The following is a 23,304-nucleotide window of genomic DNA, read 5'->3' as shown; positions in this document are numbered from 1 at the left end:
TGTACTAACATGATTTCTTCCACTCTAAAATGAAATGCAAAGCAAGCCTGCAATGTAAGCTTTTAACTAGGAGTCTCTCTGTCAGGTCTTTCACTTTCTTTAGGAATATTTATCATTTGCCAAATAAACATGGTGAAGTAATCCGGGGCAAACTAGCTGGATGATGCAAAACAGCGTGGGTAGGGCGTCCGGGTAGCATAGCGGTCTATTCTGTTGCCTACCAACACGGGGATCCCGGTTCGAATCCCCGTGTTACCTCCGGCTTGGTCGGGCGTCTCTACAGGCACAATTGACCGTGTCTGTGGATGGGAAGCCAGATGTGGATACGTGTCCTGGTCGCTGCACTAGTGCCTCCTCTGGTCAGTCGGGGCACCTGTTTGGGGGGGGGGGGGGAATAGGGGGAATAATGTGATCCTCCCACGCGCTACGCCCCCCTGGCAAAACTTCTAACTGTCAAGTGAAAAGAAATTAATGGCGACTCCACATGTATCGGAGGAGGCAAATGGTAGTCTGCATCCCTCCCCGGATCGGCAGAGGGGGTGGAACAGCGACCGTGATGGCTCCAAAGAGTTGGGTAATTTGCCAGATACAATTGGGGGGGGGGGAAATAATAAAAAAAAGGGGGGGGGCATACTCCATCAAATCTATCCGTATCCATCCTCAACATAAACTTGATCTTTTCAAGTTTAAATAAAATATGATCCCCTTAAGCCATTTCATATGTGATGGTGGCACTGTCCTCTTCCAATTTAGGAGAGTAAGGCGCCGAGTTAACACGTTGGTAAAAGCAACCACGTTACACTTCCACGCTGGCAATAATGTGTCTTCAAGCATCACCCTAAAGAGAGCAATGATAGGGTCAGGTTCAATTCCCATACTATATACGTCACTAAGGGACTCGAAGATCCTCTGCCAAAATGACTGAAGGTGCGAGCATGACTAAAATGTGTAGCCAGGGTGCTGCTGTGAATATTGTTTTCAAATAGGATCAATATTTGGGTGCATCCTGGCTTGTTTTGCTTTTTGGTGAAATGATGATGATGAACTTTCTTGAATTGTATGAAACTGTATTCGGTTTCATGTTAATTATTTCAAAGATTTGTCTCGACCCTTTTAGAGTTACGATGTGCAAGAGGAATGCAGGTGACCTCAACAGGGCCCCAGACAATTCACAAGGCTGAGGGGGACGGTGTGACTTTGGGTTGCACCTACACACCAGACAGTTTTGATACCGGGGAGCTGGATATAGAGTGGTCCATCGTCAGCCCGGACATCACCCAAAAAGACCATCTGGTAAGAGGCATAGGGGAATTATGCATATCATATGTACCATATAGTATGTGTTGGGGGGTTCATGAAAAGTGACGATATACAAGTGTGACGAAATGAACAATTTTTACTTTTGATTCAGGTGTCCTTTTTTTTTTAAAATTGTTTTCCTCATTTGGAATGATCCAATTAAGATTCATATGGTTGGGGGCATGTGGGTGGCGTGGCAGTCTATTCCGTTGCCTACCAACATGGGGATCGCCAGTTCGAATCCCCATGTTACCTCCGGCTTGGTCGGGCATCCCTACAGACACAATTGGCCTTGTCTACGGGTGGGAAGCCGGATGTGGGTATGTGTCCTGCACTAGTGCCCCCTCTGATTGATCGGGGCACCTGTTCAGGGGGGAGGGGGAACTGGGAGGAATAGTGTGATCCTCTCACACGCTATATGTCCCCCTGGCAAAACTCCTCACCGTCAGGTGAAAAGAAGCGGCTGGCAACTCCACTTGTATCAGAGGAAAAATGTGGTAGTCTGCAGCTCTCCCCCGATCGGCAGAGGGGCTGGAGCAGCGACCGGGATGGCCCGGAAATGTAGAGTAATTGGCCGGGTACAACTGGGAAGAAAAAGGAGGTAAAGTCCCCTCCTCCCCCCCAAAAAAGATTCAGATGACTGGGTGTCCATGAAGCTAAAGTAAGGGTTGAAAGAAACGTTGTCGGGATGTTACAACCCTTAATCTCAGGGCTTATGCCTTGCAACCATGTAGATACTGTAACGGAAACAGAAACTTTAAAAGTCCTTCATTATTGAAATGTTGGTGCTGCTCCAAAAGATTACTCACCACTGATGCATGATTGCCTCAACCAATCTAAATTCTGTGCAGGCATTCAGGGAGACAGCAAGCTGTAGGTAAAGTGCTGATTTTTTTAATCAGCAGAAATTTGCTTCTTTCTTCTAGATTACTTTTCAAATAGAATGTCTCGTTAAGACACGCAGTTAAAGGAACCTCTGAAATGGGACATTTAAATATAATTGAAGGAAGGCATTTTTTAGAGTTAAGTCCTTACCTTGACCCTGAGGCAGTGATCCAGCCTTGTCTGTGTTGCTTTAGGCTATGACCCAATGTGAAAATTTCAAAATGTTCTTTAGTGTTTATTCAAAACAACAGTTACTGGGTCATCCGGGTGGCGTAGCGGTCTATTCCCTTGCCATATACCAACACAGGAATTGACGGTTCGAACCCCTGTGTTACCTCCACCTTGGTCAGGCGTCCCTACAGACACAATTGGCCGTGTCTGCGGGTGGGAAGCCGGATGTGGGTATGTGTCCTGGTCGCTGCACTAGCACCTTATCTGGTCGGTCGGGGTGCCTGTTCAGGGGGGAGGGGAAACTGGGGGGAATAGCGTGAGCCTCCCACGCGCTACGTCCCCCTAGTGAAACTCCTCACTGTCAGGTGAAAAAAAGCGGTTGGCGACTCCACATGAGGAGGCATGTGGTAGTCTTGCAGTGACTCCACATGAGGACGCATGTGGTAGTCTTGCAGTGGTAGTCTTGCAGCCCTGCCTGGATTGGCAGAGTGGGTGCAGCACAGTGATCGGAACAGCTCAGAAGAGTGAAAGGGGGGGGGGACAAGTTACTGGCTCAGAGCCAGCTGTTGACATCCACTGATTCTTTTCTCCTTTCTAACATTTCTAGCTCATGTCTTACACCGGTGGCACAAAATACAGCCATACTGTTCATGGTAGTGTGAAAGAGATCAAGTTTGCTGCTGCTGACCCTTCGATGGGAGACGCATCGCTCTCAATTGCTGTGCTTTCATCCGCCCATAGTGCTACCTTCCAGTGTAAGGTCAAAAAACCACCTGGCGTAGACACGAGGAAGGTCTCACTAGTAGTGATGGGTAAGATATATCATATATCACCTGCTTATTTTAATGGACACTTACATTTCTCATATTTTAATTAGCGTTGACGGCAATAGAAATGTATTGTACGACTCTGACGGGCTAAACTGGACTTTTTCATTCAGATGTTGAAATGTTAGGTTAATTCATCACCCTATACTAGTCAGAAGGGTTTGATTTCTTAAATGGCATTAAAGGGAACAGAGGCAAGAGTAACTGATAACAGCAACACAGTCATGATTTACCACGAATGCCGTATCGGAGCAAATTACCTTACAATTACGCAAGACCTAAAAAGCAAGTAAGTATCTGGCTCAGTATGACATTTATGCAGATCAGAGCTCTGTAACACGAAACCACAGCTGTTTTAGTGCACTCAAACCCACAAACCTCCAAGCCTTATCCTAAAAGCATCAAAAACTGAAAAATCACTCACTTAATCAATTGATTGTGTAACCCTTTCACCACAGGCTCGTGATAAGAGGAACACTTGACGCTGTAACCAACAAAGTACTAAACTCCTTTAAACCCAAATACATGGCAAGATGATAAAAGAGACATCTCAATTGATTGATTGATCTCATTTTAAAGTAATCCTGTCTTGGGTAAACTATGGCTCTCACTCCCGTTAATCGCTGCTGAAGGGCTATGGGAATAATACTGATTTTGATAATGTTATGGTACAAAATATATGAATTAATCTCTTCAGTGGCACAGCATGTGATAAGAACATAACACAAACGCAGTAATCAGTGTCAACTTTGTTGAACACACGAAACATTCAAAATGCAGAAACCCCTGTATGAAAAATAAATTTGAAATAAAACAGAAAGACCCGGGTAACTTAGTATTTAGTCTGTGCTAACCTGAGTGCACTGTTTGTTTGAATTAGTGCTTTGAGCAAGCTCGCATTAAGGTTTGTTGGAGCCCATGGAGAAACAACTGCGGTACCCCCCGGCGTAGTGTGAAAACGGCTCCTACCGCATCTGTAGAAATCCCTCAGTCGCCAGACCTTCCTCAAGCAGCACAGCAGCGAGGAGCAGCAGGATCCGCATCCTCAACGACAGCAGACCATCCTCAGAACCGGGCAAAACATCAGAGGGGGGGTGTCCGACGTCTCCTCAAGATGGCGGCAGCTAAGTTAGCCTGGCTGTCTGGCTCCACGGCAGAAGAAAAAATAATAATTAAAACACACACACACACTTCGTAAACAGACCCAAATTCGCGCACATCCGAGCGAGTTAACCAACAACAGCTCCCAGTGCAACCTTACATGAGATTACACGGTAAACCATAGGCCATTACAACTCTCACTTGTGTTTAACGCGCTGCTCTACGCCATTTTCTGCCGCTATTCTTCTTCTCCAACTCACGTCCTTCTCCACCGATTACCTCCAGGTCAACCGGAAATCAACCAGTCAACTAAAGGGTCGATTCCCGGCTGCCCCCTGAACTCGTTTCACTGGTGTCAGAAGTGGGTGACCGTGGTCCGCGGTGGTGTAGCGGTCTAAGCATCGGCTTTGTGTCGATGCAGTTGCCCACTGGAGACCGCGGTTCGCGTCCCGGTCTCGTCAGATCCGACTATGGCCGGACTCGATGAAGCAGCGATCATTGGCAACACTGTCTTCGGGAGGGGGGTGGAGTCGGCTTGTGTTCATCACATGAACGCGACTCTGTGTGTGGGGAAAAAGCGGTGGTTCGGCCTGGAGTCGCCTTGTCACGGAAGTGGGGAGGCGTCTCCTTCGAGACTGCCGACCGGAGAGATGCAGTTGGCGAACGCATGCAGTACGAGGGCGGGTGTTTGAACTAGAATAGGGATCGATTGGCCCCTAAATTGGGGGAAATCAGAAATAAACAGTTTTAAAAAATGAAAAAGTGGGTGACCGTGAGGCCATCGGAAGCGCGTGAGCCCAGAGGGAGCTGATATGCTGAAGCACGTGGCGCGCTTCCCGAAGGAGGGGGTCGGGCGTCCCTACAGACAAAATTGGCGACCCCACGTGTATAGAAGGAGGTACTATGTGGTAGTCTGCAGCCCTCCCCGGATCGGCAGAGGGGGTGGAGTAGCGACTAGGACGGCTCTGAAGAGTGGGGTAATTGGCCAGGTACAATGGGGGAGAAAAATGGGAGGGGGGAAGAAAAATTCCCCAAGATTGGCTCAACTGGAGGCAACTGTCAATTCCATTTTCTAATTATCTGTCAACCATTCAGTGCAAGTGCAGTCGAGTGACAATACAGGACAGATTGTTATCGGTATTGTGTGTTGGTGTGTTGGGCCAAAGATAATCTCCCCATTAAGAGTAAACTCATCCAAACCAAAATACGGTATTAATCAATGACACCAATGCCAGAAATGTCAATCTTTCGTCAGTCCGTGTAGACGTTGTATAGTTGCATCAATCTGTGTGCATTTCCAACTCAACGCCTGCAGCTGTAAGCTGAGCAGAGGTGTTGGTCAGGTATATAGTCACACTGAGTAACATTTCCACCTGTTTAACCTTTGCTAAAAAGGGATGAATATGAAATAATCTGAGGAGACACTGAGCCAACAAATACCTTGTGAAATAAGTGAACCTTTAAAAGTGATCAAAATGTATCTGTGGTTAGAAACCTTTATTTGACTGAGGAGCAACTTAACTACACTTCATGAATTTTCTCCTATTGAAGACATTATAAGTCAACCTATGAATCAAATCTGTTTCATTGGAAAATGGCGCCATTTTAGTTTCTGAGGAATTTCCCATCACAGTTCATTCCTATAACCTCTGTTATAGATTGGATTTCTTTATTGGATTTTAATTTTCCCTGGGAAGTTCCTCATATTTCCTTTTTAGGCGAATGATCAGTGTTGCAGGTTGACCTTGCATCGATTCCACTGGCCTGTTGTCCATCGATGGTGCCAAACAGGGTTTTGGGATCATCAATTTTTGATATATCAAGTTAGTGAAGTAAAGCTCGCATGAAACCTTTTTAACATTAGAGAAGAACGTTACAGACGCCCATGTGGTGGTTTGCTCGTTATAAAGTCTGATCTGGCATTACTTTAAGACTCAGTAGTAGCTAGCTGTGGTCTGATAAAGGAAATATTAAAATGACTTTTGATTTTAATAGATATGTGTTTGTCACATTAAGGTTCATATTGTAAATATCAGTTATGTAATACCTGCAGATAATGTCATAAAATCCAGTGCTAAGTAATGCAATAACATCAGGGGCACGGTGGGGGCAGCACGGTGGCCCAGTGGTTAGCCCTGTTGCCTCACAGCAAGAAGGTCCTGCATGTTCTCCCCGTGTCTGTGTGGGTTTCCTCTGGGTGCCCCAGTTTCCTCCCACCATCAAAAAGACATGCATGTTAGGGTTAATACTCCTGCCTGTGCCCCTGAGCAAGGCAATGGGAAGAACAACTGGGGTTGGCCCCCGGGTGCTGCAGCTGCCCACTGCTCCTATACAATAGGATGGGTTCAACGCAGAGAACAAATTTGTATTAAGAATACAATGGCAAAATAAAATCTATATCACCAGCCATTTTCCAAGAATGGAATATCATTATTTCACCATCGATCAGGCATGACATTATTTGCCTGTTGATCATTTTTTTGTGGAAAATTTTAGCGGCCTAAATCAGTAAATACAGTAAATTGTAATGACTCAGAAATGTTCTCAAATGCCATGTAACCTTGTTACGTGTATGTAACTGTGATTAGATTGTGAGTTGGAGAATTTATTTCATCATCAGCTTTATATTATTTGATTCCTTTAATTACCGTTATCATATCATCCATTGTTTAGACCCTTTTATCTATACAGCTTTATTGCTCTCGTATTTAGTTTAGTTTTAGTTTATTCAGTTTATTTCGAACGTTAAAAATAAAATTAAAATGTATAATAACCCCCCCCCCTCCAAAAAAACAAAATCAAAACAAGCAAACGATATCATCATCAAACATTTGTTTCAAATCTCTTCAAATTCTTGACAAAATATTTCAAAATGTTATTTGAATTTGGAGTAAGCATTCAGGGCAAGGAAAACAGAAATGTTAAAGTAAAAGATCACAGCAGTTGTTAAAGCATAACATGTACAAAACTAACATTTACGTACTTATGATCCACATGGGTATCGCCGGTTCGAATCCCTGTGTTACCTCCGGCTTGGTCGAGCGTCCCTACAGACACAACTGGCTGTGTTTGTGGGTGGGAAGCCGGATGTGGGTATGTGTCCTGGTCACTGCACTAGCGCCTCCACTGGTCGGTCGGGGCGCCTGTTCAGGGGGGAGGGGGAACTGGGGGGAATAGCGTGATCCTCCCACGCGCTATGTCCCCCTGGCGAAACGCCTCATTGTCAGGTGAAAAGAAGCGGCTGGTGACTCCACATGTATGGGAGGAGGCATGGGGTAGTCTGCAGCCCTCCTCGGATCGGCAGAGGGGGTGGAGCAGCGACCGGGACGGCTCGGAAGAGTGGGGTAATTGGCCAAGTGCAACTGGGGACAGAAAAAAAAAGGGGGGGGGTACTTATGACCCCATATTACTGGGGGACATTTATGCACAATAAATTACATTATTATTCATTGTGTATATGAAGCCTCTGTGATGAAATACTTCTCCTCAGACATTGTACCAGTATCCACTGCCCACGCTGTTTTGCATCATCCAACTAGTTTGCCCCGGATTACTTCCCCGTGTTTATTTGGCAAATGATAAATATTCCTAAAGAAAGTGAAAGACCTGACAGAGAGACTCCTAGTTAGAAGCTTACATTGCAGGCTTGCCTTGCATTTCATTTTACAGTGGAAGAAATCATATTAGTACATGACCGGCCGAGGGAAGAGATAGAAGCTGCTTCTCTGGTGCACAGAGTTTGTCAATAGTTCTCCGATGACAGAGTGTGTTGCAAAATTGAAAAGGAGATTTCACTGAGGAGTTACTGTCTTGTTCTAGGTTGTAAAGATGTTTCGTCTGAAAGGTATTGATGGCTGACTTTCAGAGGTGTATTGCATGGAGAGCAGAGTACATTTCAATGAAGCCTGCTTGCTTGAATTTTACTCGGCACGAAAGAGGAGGCAGAGAAATTTGTTGTTTTTATTCATTTGTGTTTATTTCACTCGGCTGAGATGTCTGTGAATGTTCTCATTCATCCAGGTCATGGTTATCCAAAGGAATTTAATCAAGTGCAACTGGACTTGGTATATATCCGTGAAGATGTTTTGCCTCTCATCCAAGAGGCTTCATCAGTTCGTGCCTTTCTGACTAGACTAGCTTGGTCTAGTCAGAAAGGTACATGACCGGTTTGTGAGCTTGACTAGACTAGCTTGGTCTAGTCAGAAAGGCACGAACTGAGGAAGCCTCTTGGATGAGAGGCGAAACGTCTTCACGGATATATACCAAGTCCAGTTGCACTTGATTCAATTCCTTTGGATGCTCAGCTGAGACCAGATCTGCCATTATAACAACGAGCACCTTCCTTATTCATCACGGGCCTTAACAAAGAACCGTGTTGAAAGTGAATGGCCAGAGAACACAGTGAGGAGTTTCATCAGGGGGGACGTAGTACGTGAGGGGATCAAGCTATTCCACCAAGATCCCCCTCCCCTCCGAACAGGCCCCCCAACCGATCAGAGGAGGCGCTAGAGCAGCGACCAGGACACATACCCACATCTGGCTTCCCACCCGCAGGCAGGGCCAACTGTGTCTGTAGGGACTCCCGACCAAGCTGGAGGTAGCACGGGGATTCGAACCGGCGATCCCCGTGTTGATAGGCAACGGAATAGACCGCTACGCTACCCCGACGCCTCCGGCATCCCTGTTTTTGGTGAGGCGAAATATGATGGATAAGAAACTGTTCTGTATGATCATATCCTGTAGGATGTCTGCTGTGTTCTGCAGTGCTGACGTCACTGCACCTGACCCTCATACATTACCTGGGCTGTCTGTCCCACCCTGACCCTTACCGTCCTCTGTCACGGCTAAACCAGTACAGCACTCAGTTTACTGCAAACCCAGTCTTCATTAATCTATGTGGTTTACAGGGACGCCTAAGTAGATTTCATTTTTAAAACGGATTAGGTTTGTGAGCTTGACAAAAATTGTTGCTATACGTTTGTTTTTCTTTTTTTTGTTCCTGTATATAGCGCTTCTCTACTCTACCGACCACTCAATGTGCTTTACAACGCATGCCTCACATTCACCCACCCAGTCACACACACTTACATACACCTCACATTCACCCACCCAGTCACACACACTTACATACACCTCACATTCACCCACCCAGTCACACACACTTACATACACCGATAGCGGAGGCTACCATACAAGGCGCCAACCTGCTCATCAGGGGCAGTTAGGGGTTCAATGTCTTGCTCAAGGACACTTCAACACACTCTCCGCAGGGATCGAACGAGCGACCTTCCGATTACTAGACGACCCGCTCTACCTCCTGAGGAAGAGTTCTGTATTTTATTTATTTATTTATTTATTTATTACTGAATTCCTGTAATTCTGAATTTGTATTTTCATAAAGTAGTTCCCTTCTATTGTTGAAGTCTAACGCATATCAGATGGCTGGGACAGCCCAGTCAAGTTGTTGTGTGTTATTAGGGTCAGAGTTGATGTATCTTTTCTTTTTAGCCAGCATTTAGTGCATTCACATATATACAATGTGGACATGACAAAAACACAATACAACAAGAGATGATACTGATTTACAAAACATAAAAGGCAGGTAATAGCAGACAGCATGTGAAGGGATGGAAAAAAGAAAAAGAAAACAACAACAATTTTAAAATAACAAGTAAAAATGTGAGTGAGCGAATGTATTTACCCACATGGCATCCTGCAGGGATTAAAACTTTACTATTCCCCTAAAATGGAAGTGATGCACAATTCATTAAAGTGATGTCATTTCAGCAAAGCCCTCCGTGCCCCGGTGCTGGGTGGAGGGGAGGCAGTTGGTCGGGGAGGCTGTCTCCTTGCACTGCAAGTCTGCCCAGGGCTCAACTCCTCTGAAATATATGTGGTCGCGAGAGGGGGGAGGGCCCAGCCCTCTTGCAGCCTCACAGGGTAAGTCTGACCTCTACTGACATCACCGTGCAACTACGCAGCAAAAAGGGGTCACTTGCACGCGCGCGTGCACGCGCGCATGTGTAATACTGAAGTAAGCATGAATAAGCCTAAATTACTTAAATTCCAGTAAAGCAAATTACATTCATAGGGTGAGTTAATGTCCATTAACCTTGTGGCTATAAAAAAAAAAAACACAACCGTGTGTGTGTGCGTGTGTGTGTGTGTGTGTGTGCTCTTCAGACAGTGTGGCGGGGCAGCTGGTGATCAGTAACCATTCAGAGAGCTTCACTGGGGTCTACCTGTGTAAAGTCACTAATGCTGTTGGCACCGAGCACTGCAGGATACATCTAAAAGCAGAAAAACGTGAGCACACACCTAAACACGCAATATGCTCATCCGCAAACAAAAGTTCAAACACACACATACACACATACACACATACATACATACATACAGTCATACAGACAGACAGACAGACAGACAGACAGACAGACATACATACATACATACATACACACACACACACACACACACACACATACATACATACATACATACATACATACACACATACACACATACACACACACAGACAGACAGACAGACAGACAGACAGACAGACAGACAGACAGACAGACAGACAGACAGACAGACAGACAGACAGACAGACAGACAGACATACACTACCGTTCAAAAGTTTGGGATCACATTGAAATGTCCATATTTTTGAAGGAAAAGCACTGTACTGTTCAATGAAGATAACTTTAAACTAGTCTTAACTTTAAAGAAATACACTCTATACATTGCTAATGTGGTAAATGACTATTCTAGCTGCAAATGTCTGGTTTTTGGTGCAATATCTACATAGGTGTATAGAGGCCCATTTCAAGCAACTATCACTCCAGTGTTCTAATGGTACAATGTGTTTGCTCATTGGCTCAGAAGGCTAATTGATGATTAGAAAACCCTTGTGCAATCATGTTCACACATCTGAAAACAGTTTAGCTCGTTACAGAAGCTACAAAACTGACCTTCCTTTGAGCAGATTGAGTTTCTGGAGCATCACATTTGTGGGGTCAATTAAACGCTCAAAATGGCCAGAAAAAGAGAACTTTCATCTGAAACTCGACAGTCTATTCTTGTTCTTAGAAATGAAGGCTATTCCATGCGAGAAATTGCTAAGAAATTGAAGATTTCCTACACCGGTGTGTACTACTCCCTTCAGAGGACAGCACAAACAGGCTCTAACCAGAGTAGAAAAAGAAGTGGGAGGCCGCGTTGCACAACTGAGCAAGAAGATAAGTACATTAGAGTCTCTAGTTTGAGAAACAGACACCTCACAGGTCCCCAACTGGCATCTTCATTAAATAGTACCCGCAAAACACCAGTGTCAACATCTACAGTGAAGAGGCGGCTGCGGGATTCTGGGCTTCAGGGCAGAGTGGCAAAGAAAAAGCCATATCTGAGACTGACCAATAAAAGAAAAAGATTAAGATGGGCAAAAGAACACAGACATTGGACAGAGGAAGACTGGAAAAAAGTGTTGTGGACGGATGAATCCAAGTTTGAGGTGTTTGGATCACAAAGAAGAACGTTTGTGAGACGCAGAACAAATGAAAAGATGCTGGAAGAATGCCTGACGCCATCTGTTAAGCATGGTGGAGGTAATGTGATGGTCTGGGGTTGCTTTGGTGCTGGTAAGGTGGGAGATTTGTACAGGGTAAAAGGGATTCTGAATAAGGAAGGCTATCACTCCATTTTGCAACGCCATGCCATACCCAGTGGACAGCGCTTGATTGGAGCCAATTTCATCCTACAACAGGACAATGACCCTAAACACACCTCCAAATTGTGCAAGAACTATTTAGAGCAGAAGCAGGCAGCTGGTATTCTATCGGTAATGGAGTGGCCAGCGCAGTCACCAGATCTGAACCCCATTGAGCTGTTGTGGGAGCAGCTTGACCGTATGGTACGCAAGAAGTGCCCATCCAACCAATCCAACTTGTGGGAGCTGCTTCTGGAAGCGTGGGGTGCAATTTCTCCAGATTACCTCAACAAATTAACAGCTAGAATGCCAAAGGTCTGCAATGCTGTAATTGCTGCAAATAGAGGATTCTTTGACGAAAGCAAAGTTTGATGTAAAAAAAATCTTATTTCAAATACAAATTATTATTTCTAACCTTGTCAATGTCTTGACTCTATTTTCTATTCATTTCACAACATATGGTGGTGAATAAGCGTGACTTTTCATGGAAAACACAAAATTGTTTGGGTGATCCCAAACTTTTGAACGGTAGTGTACATACATACATACATACATACATACATACATACACACACACAAACACACACATACATACATACATACAGTCATACAGACAGACAGACAGACAGACAGACAGACAGACACACATACATACATACATACATACATACATACATACATACATACATACATACATACATACACACACACACACACACACACACACACATACAGACAGACATACATACATACATACACCAATCAGCCAAATCATTAAAACCACTGACAGGTATGTGAATAACATTGCTTATCTCGCTACAGTGGCACCTGTCAAAGGGTGGGATATATTAGGCAGGAAATGAACTGTCAGTTCTTGATGTTGTTGTAAGCAGGATACATGGGTAAGCGTATGGATCTGAGCAACTTTGACCAGGGCTAAATTGTGGTGGCTACACCACTGGGTCGGAGCATCTCCAAAACAGACGGTATTTTGGGGTGTTCCCAGTGGTCACTAGCTACCAAATGTGGTCCAAGGAAGGACAACCGGTGAAGTGGCGACAGAGTCATGGGCATCCAAGGCTCACTGATGTGCATGTGGAGCGAAAGCTAGACTGTCTAGTCCGATCCCACAGAAGAGTTACTGTAGCCCAAATTGCTGAAAAAGTTCATGCTGGCTATGATAGACAGGTGTCAGAACACACAGTGCATGGCATCATGCTGTGTATGGGGCTGCAAAGACACAGACAGGTCAGTGTCCGTGATGACCCCTGTCTACCACTGAAAGTGCCTACAATTCTGTGAGTGTCAGAACTGGACCATGGAGCAATGGAAGAAGGTGGCCTGGTCTGATGAATCAGGTTTTCTTCTCCATCATGTGGACGGCGAGGTGCATATGCATTGTTTACCTAGGAAAGAGATGGCACCATGATGCACTATGGGAAGAAGGCAAGCCGGTGGAGGCAGTATGATGCTCTGGGCAATGTTCTGCTGGGAAACCTTGGGTCCTGGCATTCATGTGGATGTTACTTTGACAGGTACCACCTACCTAAACATCGTTGCAGACCAAGTGCACCCCCCATGGCAACGGTATTCCCTGATGGCAGTGTCCTCTTTCAGCAGGATAATGCGCTCTGCCTCACTGCAAAAATTGTTCAGGAATGGTTTGAGGAACATGACAAAGTGTTCAAGGCATTGCCTTGGCCCCCAAATTACCCAGATGTCAATCTGATCAAGCATCTGTGGGATGTGCAGAAAAAAAGCAAGTCTGATCCATGAAGGCCCCCACCTCGCAATTTACAGGACTGAATTTGTGAAGAGGACACCTTCAGAGGTCTTGTGGAGTCCATGCCTCGACGAGACAGAGCAGAGCAGATCTTTTTCTGGTCTTCTCTTTTTCTCCATTTTCTATGAAATTCCCGAATACTCAGAAACAAGAGGACTATGAGAGCAAATGCAATGAGTATCTATCTATCTATCTATCTATCTATCTATCTATCTATCTATCTATCTATCTGTCTGTCTATCTATCTATCTATCTATCTATCTATCTATCTATCTATCTATCTATCTATCTATCTATCTATCTATCTATCTATCTATCTATCTATCTATCTATCTATCTATCTATCTATCTATCTATCTATCTATCTATCTATCTTCTTTTTTTTGGAAGAATACTTGGATTCATAAAACTTACAGATTCAAATAGTCACTTGGTGGATCATCCCTGAAGCTCATCTTGACCCTTACAACTAACTGACATCACAGCTTTGTGCCTTGTGTTTTTTTTAATTCATGGCTTTAGGTTGCAGTCATTTTCATTTCATCATCATTTTGTTTCAGGTTTTTATTGCTGTCCCAGACTGTAAACTTAACATATATCATTTGTCACACTGCATAAAATGGCTAATGTATTGGTATTTGCACTGCTTTTCCAGTCCCAAACAGAGCTGGGGTAATAGTTGGCACCGTGGTGGGATCTTTGCTCCTCATCATCCTTCTACTGCTCCTCCTCTGGCTTCTACTCTGCAAGCTGGGTGACAGGCCTCGCTATGAGAAGGAGGTCTCCAACGAGATCAGGTACAGTAACTAGACGGAGTGGATTCTTACAGGATGCACCGCAATTTTACTGGGGTGCAGACAGCTTGCAGCAAATAGGAATGCAAGGACAGACAGGTTAATGAACACTATTATGGGGCAAGTGCATTGAGACTGATGCTGTAAACGCTCGCTTCATCTTCCAACACTCCTCGGTTATGGCAGGAGATTCAACAAAACTGAATCACTGCAGAAGGCAAAGCTGAGTGGCTATTTATCTGACCACTCTGTTATTTTATTTTATTTTATTTTTTAGGGTTTGCAAAACACTTTACCTCTTTTGTTGTCACAAGTTTTGTGTATTTTGCTGTCAAGGCCTTGCAGAGCCAGGAAATAATCCTTTAACAAAACTTGGAGATTTTCACCACATTGAACGTGTCTTTTGTTTTATTTGTCCCCCTTTTTCTCCCCCATTGTACTTGGCCAATTACTCTATTTCCAGTCACTGCTCCACCCCCTCTGCCGACCCAGGGAGGGCTGCAGACTACCATATGCCTCCTCCGATACATGTGGAGTCTCCAGCCGCTTCTTTTCACCTGACAGTGAGGGGTTTCGCCAGGGGGACGTAGCACATGGGAGGATCACGCTATCCCCCCCAGCCCCCCCCCCCAAAAAAAAACAGATGCCCCGACCGACCAGAGGAGACGCTAGTGCAGCGACCAGGACACACCCGCATCCGGCTTCCCACCCACAGACATGGCCCACAGACCCACAGTTTCGCCAGGGGCATGTAGCTCGTGGGAGGATCATGCTATTCCCCCCCCAATTCCCCTTCCCCCCAAAACAGGCGCCCTGACCGACCAGAGCAGGCGCTAGTGCAGTGACCAGGACACATACCCACATCTGCAGACACGGCCAAACGTCCAACCAAGCCAGAGATAACACGGGGATTCGAACCGGCGATCCCCGGTGTTGGTAGGCAACCGAATAGACCGCTCAACATGGTTCAGGACTTTGTCAGTGTTCAGCTTACATGTTGGTACAGACTGAAACATTTCCCCTTGCTGGCACAGCCTTTCCTGTCTGTACTTGGCCACCAACCAAATACTTTTTTATGGGGTATTGCGTAACTATAATAGCTTTGAAACGCATGTCGGTGCGTATATGGTTTGCTGCTCATTGTCATGTTCAGTGTTACTTTTTCACACACACACACAAAGTAAGCTTAAGCTTAACCCAGCAAAAAGAAAACAAAGAGAAATTGTCTAATTGTCATCTCATTCATATAAGAACAATTCAGACAGTCAACACATAAAATCTCTCTCATAAAATGTGTATGTAAATGAACATCTGATTTATCACCACGGCATTAGAGACACTTTCCTCGAGCCTCCATTCGGCCAAGAAATCCTCTCGTCATCGAGTGTAAATCATTTAATACTAAGAACTATTTGGCATTAAAGGCTCTTCTCGTCACAGTATTCCCTGAACAGAGCCGAGCAGGAAGTGCAGCGTGTAACACAACAGAGTCCGGATAAGAACACGTGTTGTTTCTTCTGCACGTGAATACAGACATGTGGCAGGGAACTTTCAGCATTTCCTTTTCATCATTAGGGACCTTTTACATATATGAGTATGAATATTGTAACAGCACAGTCAGCCTTTTACGCAGCCATTTTATCTTAACGTTACGGACTAGTCGGGTCTAGGGGTTAAGGGTTACGCACGCAACGCTAGTGTAACGTGGCCCGCTGCGGGATTCGATCCTAGGCGCACTGCACCACAAGGCGACGTCGCTGACCGCTCGACTAGGGCCCCCCCAAAGCCAGCCAGCCAGCCAGCCAGTGAGTCTTTTGTAGTTTACAGTAGTCACCGCCTCCTGACATCCGGGCTCCGAAGACACTTATGAGGATCTGCACGCTTCCGGCCACTTCCGGATCCCACCGGTGCCACCAATTTAACGTAGCTCAATCAATGCCCGCTGCGGGATTCAATCCGAGGTGCACTGCACCACAAGGCGACATCGCTGACCGCACGGCTAAAGGGGCCGACCCCCCCCCCCAGCCGACCGGCCAGTGAGTCTTTTGTAGTTTACACTAGTCCTAACCTGGACTGTGTAGAAAAGACGAAAAACAAGGGAAGACACAGGAAGAAGGGCTGATTTCCAAGACTAGAGCAATAGCCGGGAGGTGGGCTAGCTTACCGAGGTAGCAGGCTAGCAGTTAGCAGGTCCCTCCGACAAAGCCTCGCCCATACGGGTCTCAGCTCCCGTAAGCGACGGACTCCGTGTTGGTAGGTCAGTTCAGCTTGGTCTTGAGCTGGAAAGGTGTGAACTTGTAGTGTCCTGAACGCGATATTATGAACCCTACATAGCCCTCGCCAAAATCCCGTACCCTGTCCCAAATCTCGCGAACGGACGCCGGATTTCCGCTGCGTTGCTAAGGAAACAATCAACTATCAACTCGGTGCGAAGCAAAGCTAACGTTAGCTACCTTCAATTTTGTAATTTTGTATTTTTCGCAATTTTGGACAGCTGGCTGCTTTTGTAATTTTGGACTGCTGGCTGTCAACAACAGAACGGAGGTAAGTAACGTTAGTTGTCTGAAAATGAACATATATCTAATAAATAGACTTTCTCACATTTAAGAAAGCTGATCAGTAAGTTGTTACCTGTGTATAAATGTAAAAGTCATATTACTACAATATAGGAGCTCGTTTTGTTTGTAGTCATGATAAGGGGTGAAGTATCCTATGCTCAAACGTGGAGCAAGCAAAGATTGAGTTAAAAACGTTAATGTTGATTGTGGATAACTTAGACAGGTTAAATTGTGGGTGTACAGCGTTTCCTTGATGAGCGCTAACCCCATAACAACATATTTTCGCGTTGCTACGGTGGCGCACACGTGACAAAGCCAGAAACGGGATTTTGGCGAGGCCTATGTAGGGTTCATAATATCGCCGGCCTGAACAGCGTGTTCAAAATGGCGTATCCTGAGGCGTATGTACGCAAACTGCCGCCATTAACTAACCTCAGGGGCCGCCCCGGCGCCTCACAGTGACGTCGTCTTATAAACGCTGCTTAACCACGCCTCCAATCATTTCCCAATGAAAACCCGCCCAAGTATGCAAGACAAGGAAGAGGGGAAAAGGCAAATATGACCCCATCACTTCGAACATTAATATAAGAGAAATATTCTGCATGTGACTGACATTACAGAGAGACATGCAAGCTTGTTTTTCCTCTGCATAAGGAAAGTCTTCAATAAACACGTGCCAGTGAAAGTAAGGGCCACTTAAAGATGAACTTGCTTCCGAAAACAAATAAATAAAAAAATGAACTATTTGGAATCACCATCTTACACCATCTTGTTATAATAATAATAATGCTCGTAATAATACTAAAACAAATAACCATGATCATGACAGTTATATAATAATTTTATACATAATAATTATCTCATATAACATAGAAAAAACCAAGTTTATTAACGAGATTGTATAGATTGAGCATCACAGAGGAGGCAGGATATTATAAGTAGAAACTTCCTCCAGCTCCTTTTCAAACATGTAACGTTTGTTTGCTTTCTATGTTTGAAATAAAGGCCTACCTCATATTAACATAATATATATTATAATCATTATTATCAAACCAATAATAATTATATGTACAATAATTATGATTATGTAACCGGTTATTCTATTGCCCGGTGCGGGATTCGATACGTGGTATACTGCACCACAAGGCGACGTCACTAACCGCTCGGCTAAAGCGGTCAGACCCGTTAGCTAGTGTAATGATCTGTGCCCTCTGGCTATGTTAACTTATAACATTAATGAAGCAAGGACGACTTCTCTCGTGCTGGGTGTTTATTCACCGACCGGATTCCGACTGACGTTGTTACGTACATCACGTGACTTTGTTGTGGCGCTACGGAAAGCCGTAAGGGACATTAGCAAATCAAATATTACTAGCAAATATTACATCTCCCTTTTTCTGAAAAGTGCTGCTTTCTCTGCAGAGATACAGACCACGTTGAGCACGTTTATAAACGAATACAATCTTAATAAGAAAGAATATGAAAATGGAACTCTTATATAACTGGACTGCAACAAAGTAGTGTAAAACATTTCCTTCCCTGTCTAAATGTGACACCGTAATAACATTTCATCTTTTTTTTTTTTTTTTTTTTTTTTTTTTACATTCATAAGTCAAGGATTTGTCTTGGTTTGACCGTGCGACCTGACCTCGTGGTGTAACCAGGCTGTGTGTCTGGTTGTCGCTGATTGTTCGTGTCTGGAGGTTCAGCATGCTCTTGCTGATGGGCTTGTGTGTTGTTGTTAGCGCTGGTAACAGTCTGCTGTGAAGTGTGTGTGTGTGTAGTGTGAGTGTTCACTCTGCTTTGTCGCAGGTGTTGACGGTTGCGTTGGTAGATCTGACCTTCTTTGGTTTGGATGTGGTAGCTCCTCTCTGTGTTCGCTGGTCTTTCCACAGTTGCAGGTCTCCAGGATCCATCCTCCTGCCGGAAGCGGATTGGTGTGCCTGCGGGCAGGTGGGGCAGAGGTTTGGCTGTTCGGTTGTAGTATGCCTGCTGGCGCTGTTGACATACCTCTCTCCTTTTGTGAACATCCTCCTGACTGGCGATCTGTGGCTGCAGGTGTTTTGCTGTTGATGGGAGAATGGACCGCAGCCTCCGACTCATCAGTAGCTGTGCCGGTGATTTCAGGTTGTCCACCGGTGTGTTGCGATACTCCAGCAAGCTCATGTAGGGGTCTTTGTTCTCAGCTTTGGCTTTGTCCAGGATGCGTTTGGCCGTCTGGACAGTCTTCTCGGAGAGGCCGTTGCTCTGTGGGTAGTGGGGGCTTGTGGTGGTGTGTGAGAAACCCCATGTCTGTGAGAAGTTGCGGAACTCACCAGAGCTGTAGCACGGACCGTTGTCGCTGATGATAGTCTCGGGGATTCCGTGTCGAGCCATTGCTGCTTTCAGCTTCATGATGACGGCAGATGAGGTGCAGCTGTAAAGTCTTTCTAGCTCGAAGAATCTGGAGTAGTAGTCCACAGTGACTATGAAGTCCTGTGAGTTCCATGTGAATAGGTCTGTGCCTATCACTTGCCACGGCCGCTCGGGTATGGCGTGTGACATCATTGGTTCCTTTGCATTTGCGCTGCGCCGTTCTTGGCATATGCTGCAGTCTGCTACCGCATCCTCGATCTGTTTCCCCATGCCAGGCCAGAACAGTAAGTCTCTTGCTCGGCATTTGCTTTTTTCCACGCCAAGGTGGCCGGCATGGATGCGCTGTATCATGTCCTTGCGAAGCTTTTGGGGGACAATGATTCTCTCACCTTTGAACAGGATACCGTCCATTTCTGAGATTTCTGCTCTGTGGTTCCAGTATTCCTGGATGCTGGGCGGGCACTTTTTCTTTGTGTCTGGCCAGCCAGTGAGTGTGGCTCGTCTGAGTGCGGTGAGCTGTGGATCTTGCGCTGTTTCCTGCTTGATTTCTGTGAGTCTTGTGTCGCTCACAGGGATGTTGCTGAGGACTGTGTGCACTTGGGCCTCCATCCCTTCCTGTAGGTCACTGTCGTGGTGTTCTATTGACTTGCGTGACAGTGTGTCGGCCACCGGTATGTCCTTACCGGGGCGGTGGATGATTTGGATGTCGTATTTTTGGAGCGCCAGGATCATCCGTTGCAGCCGGGGTGGTGCTGCTGCCAGTGGCTTTTTTAGTATTGCCTCCAGAGGCTTGTGGTCTGACTCCACAATCACTTTTCGTCCATACATGTACTCGTGGAACCTCTTGCAGCCGAAGACCACAGCGTAGAGCTCCTTCTCTATCTGTGCGTAGTTTTCTTCAGTGCTGTTGAGTGACTTGGACGCATAGGCAATTGGTTTGCCATCTTGGAGCATGACAGCCCCAAGGCCACTTTTGGATGCATCCACTTGGAGTCGCAGCTCTTTCTGCGGGTCGAAATATGAGAGTACTGGACCTGGGTGCTGTGTAATGAGATTCTTCATCTCTTGGAACGCCTTGTCGTGGACTGCATCCCACACAAACTCACTGTCCTGTTTCAGAAGCTGTCTGAGGGGTGAGTTTATCTGTGAGAGGTGTGGAGCAAATCTGGCGAGGTAGTTGATCATGCCGAGGACTGTCTCCAGCTCTGCTTTGTTCTGTGGGGGTTGCATGTCCTTGACCGCCTTCACCTTGTGTGGGTCTGGTTTGATGCCTTCGTGTGAGAGCGTGTGGCCGAAGTAGCTTACCTCGGACACGCATATGTGACACTTGTCGGGGTTGAGCCTCACCCCTCGCTCCCTTGTGCGCTTCAGCATCGCTCTGAGACGCTGGTCATGTTCCTCTTTAGTCTTGCCGAACACTAGTATATCGTCCACTATGGCCGTCACACCGTCCAATCCTTCATATGTTTCATCCACGCGTCTCTGGAACTCGTCTTGAGCGGACACGATTCCGAATGGCAGTCTGAGGAAACGATACCTGCCAAACACTGTGTTAAATGTCGTCAACATTGAGGATTCAGTGCTCAGTTTGATGGCCCAATAGCCTGACCGCGCGTCTAACACGCTAAAGTACTCAGCTCCAGCAAGCTTTGTGGTGGCGTCCTCCAGCGTGGGGAGGGGGTAGTGAGGTCGTTGTATCACTTTGTTAAGAGCTCTGGGGTCTAAACACACTCTAAGTTTGCCTGTCTTTGGCTTCTCAACAATGACGAGTGCGTTCACCCATTCTGTGGGTTCTGTTACCTTACAGATTATGCCGCCTTTCTCCATGCTGTCAAGCTCGTCCCTCAGTTTGCTGCGTAGGGCGATGGGGATTCTGCGTGGCGGGCAGACGACCGGCGTTGCATCTGGTGTGACGCGGAAGGTGCACTCGCCTGGGAACTCTCCTATTCCCTGGAAAACATCTGCATACTCATCCATTATGCTCTGTGATGTGACATTGTTTTCCTCGCTCACAGCCATCACTATTTTTACCAAGTTTAGGTCACGGCATGTTTTCATTGCCATGACTGGTGGGGCGTTTGTGTCAATGACGTAAAAGTCCAGCATCATTGCATTGTCTCTGTACTTACATTTGAGTTTGCATGTGCCTTTCACGCTCAGCGCGCCTCCTCCATATTCAGTGAGTCTGTGTATTGCTGGTTTCAGTGTCACATTTTTGAACAGCGCCTGGAACAGGTTGGTGGGAATAGTATTGGCCTGTGCCCCAGTGTCTAGTTTAAACTTTACCTTCTGTGGAGGTGTGCCAATTCCAACCTCTACGTAAGCCTGCTCGTTGTTTTTTCCGTTGTTCTCTATTGAGATGCAGTCTATGTACAGCTCTGTCTGTTCTCCCACAGCGGTGCTCTCCACTGTAATGTTGTCGAAGTACAGTTCTTCCTGTTCTCTGTCAGTGGTGCACTCTTCTGGGTTCTCTCCGACGGCATGTACTGTGCCGCGGTAGTACTTTGTCTGTCCCTGGGAGCTAGACTTGCATACTTTAGCAAAATGATTGAGCTTCTTGCATTTAATGCATTGTTTACCCTTAGCTGGGCAAGTGGCTTTAGCGCCGTGTAGCCCTCCACAATAGCTACACGCCCTGGCGGCGGTGCTAACGTCCCTTTGTCTGAAGTTAGCGTTAGCTGCTTTGGGTGCGTTCGGTTTGTAAGTCTTTCTGCCTAATGCGTGCACCGTTTCATGTGTGCTGCCCTGGCCCATAAACGTTAGCTGTTGCTTTGCTAGCTCGTGTGAGCGGGCTACATCTATGGCTTTTTCTAGCGTTAGCTCAGCTCCCTGGCTAAGTAGCTTTTCTCTCACTCTGGGTGAGTTGGTGGCAAACACGATGCGGTCCCTGACCATCTCGTCGGCATTTGGGTAGCCACAGTCTTTGACTAGGAGCTTTAGCTCAGTTATAAATTGTTCGAAGGATTCACTCTCTCCCTGCATCTTTTCATGAAATTTATATCTGGCATAAATCGGGTTTGCTTTGGGGGTGATGTACTCAGTGTACTTATCGTAGTACGTTTCTAGCTTCTTGGCTTGTTCTCCGCTGAGTGTCCAAGTGTTGTGCACATCGCGCCCTTTTTCCCCTATCCAGAGCAGGAGGTAGCTGCATTTCTCCTCTTCATTCTTCCCGCGCAGGGGGCCCGTGAACATTAGCTCCGTTGTTTGTCGAAATCGTCTCCATGCTTCAGGTAAGTTCGCCGATTCCCAGTCCATCCGTGGAGCTGGAACGCCGTACGAATCCATATTGGGTATTTAAACTCCGCTACTCTGACACCATGTAATGATCTGTGCCCTCTGGCTATGTTAACTTATAACATTAATAAAGCAAGGACGACTTCTCTCGTGCTGGGTGTTTATTCACCGACCGGATTCCGACTGACGTTGTTACGTACATCACGTGACTTTGTTGTGGCGCTACGGAAAGCCGTAAGGGACATTAGCAAATCAAATATTACTAGCAAATATTACAGCTAGGGGCTAACGTCTCTTATTAGTAGTTTACAATTATTATCATCATCATCATCATACAGGGGGAGGACTTTTATGGCATTTCCAAAAGAGATGTTTCCAAAAAAATCAAGAGACACACGAGACATAGAAACGAGCTCACACGTGGATAGGACAACCGAAGATACAAAACTAAACAATGGAACAACACATGGAGCAAAGGCACTTCATCGTAGTAGGAGTGTCACCGAGTGGCCATCTCACTTAGGAATGAAACTCGGTTTGGTTGGTCCCCATTCCTGCACTTCTGCACGTTAACAGTTGAAAGTATCCC

The 23,304-nt window shown here is 45.9% G+C and overlaps 1 protein-coding gene across 1 annotated transcript in view; it reads left to right on the top strand.

Annotated features, from left to right (window-relative positions):
- The window catches only part of LOC130122161 (coxsackievirus and adenovirus receptor homolog), a 36,315-nt gene that overhangs the window by 5,306 nt on the left and 7,705 nt on the right, over positions 1 to 23,304 (top strand). Inside the window, exons 3-7 of the mRNA XM_056291203.1 lie at positions 1,118 to 1,293; positions 2,963 to 3,167; positions 10,071 to 10,223; positions 10,467 to 10,589; positions 14,430 to 14,571. Coding sequence (XP_056147178.1) covers positions 1,138 to 1,293; positions 2,963 to 3,167; positions 10,071 to 10,223; positions 10,467 to 10,589; positions 14,430 to 14,571 — 779 coding nt within the window. The 5' untranslated portion in view covers positions 1,118 to 1,137. The remainder of the gene's footprint in view (positions 1 to 1,117; positions 1,294 to 2,962; positions 3,168 to 10,070; positions 10,224 to 10,466; positions 10,590 to 14,429; positions 14,572 to 23,304) is intronic.

Source organism: Lampris incognitus, chromosome 12 (genome assembly GCF_029633865.1).
Source record: "Lampris incognitus isolate fLamInc1 chromosome 12, fLamInc1.hap2, whole genome shotgun sequence".
Lineage (NCBI taxonomy): Eukaryota > Metazoa > Chordata > Actinopteri > Lampriformes > Lampridae > Lampris > Lampris incognitus.
Note: the sequence above shows the minus strand (reverse complement) of the source record. Positions and strands in the feature narration are given on the sequence as shown.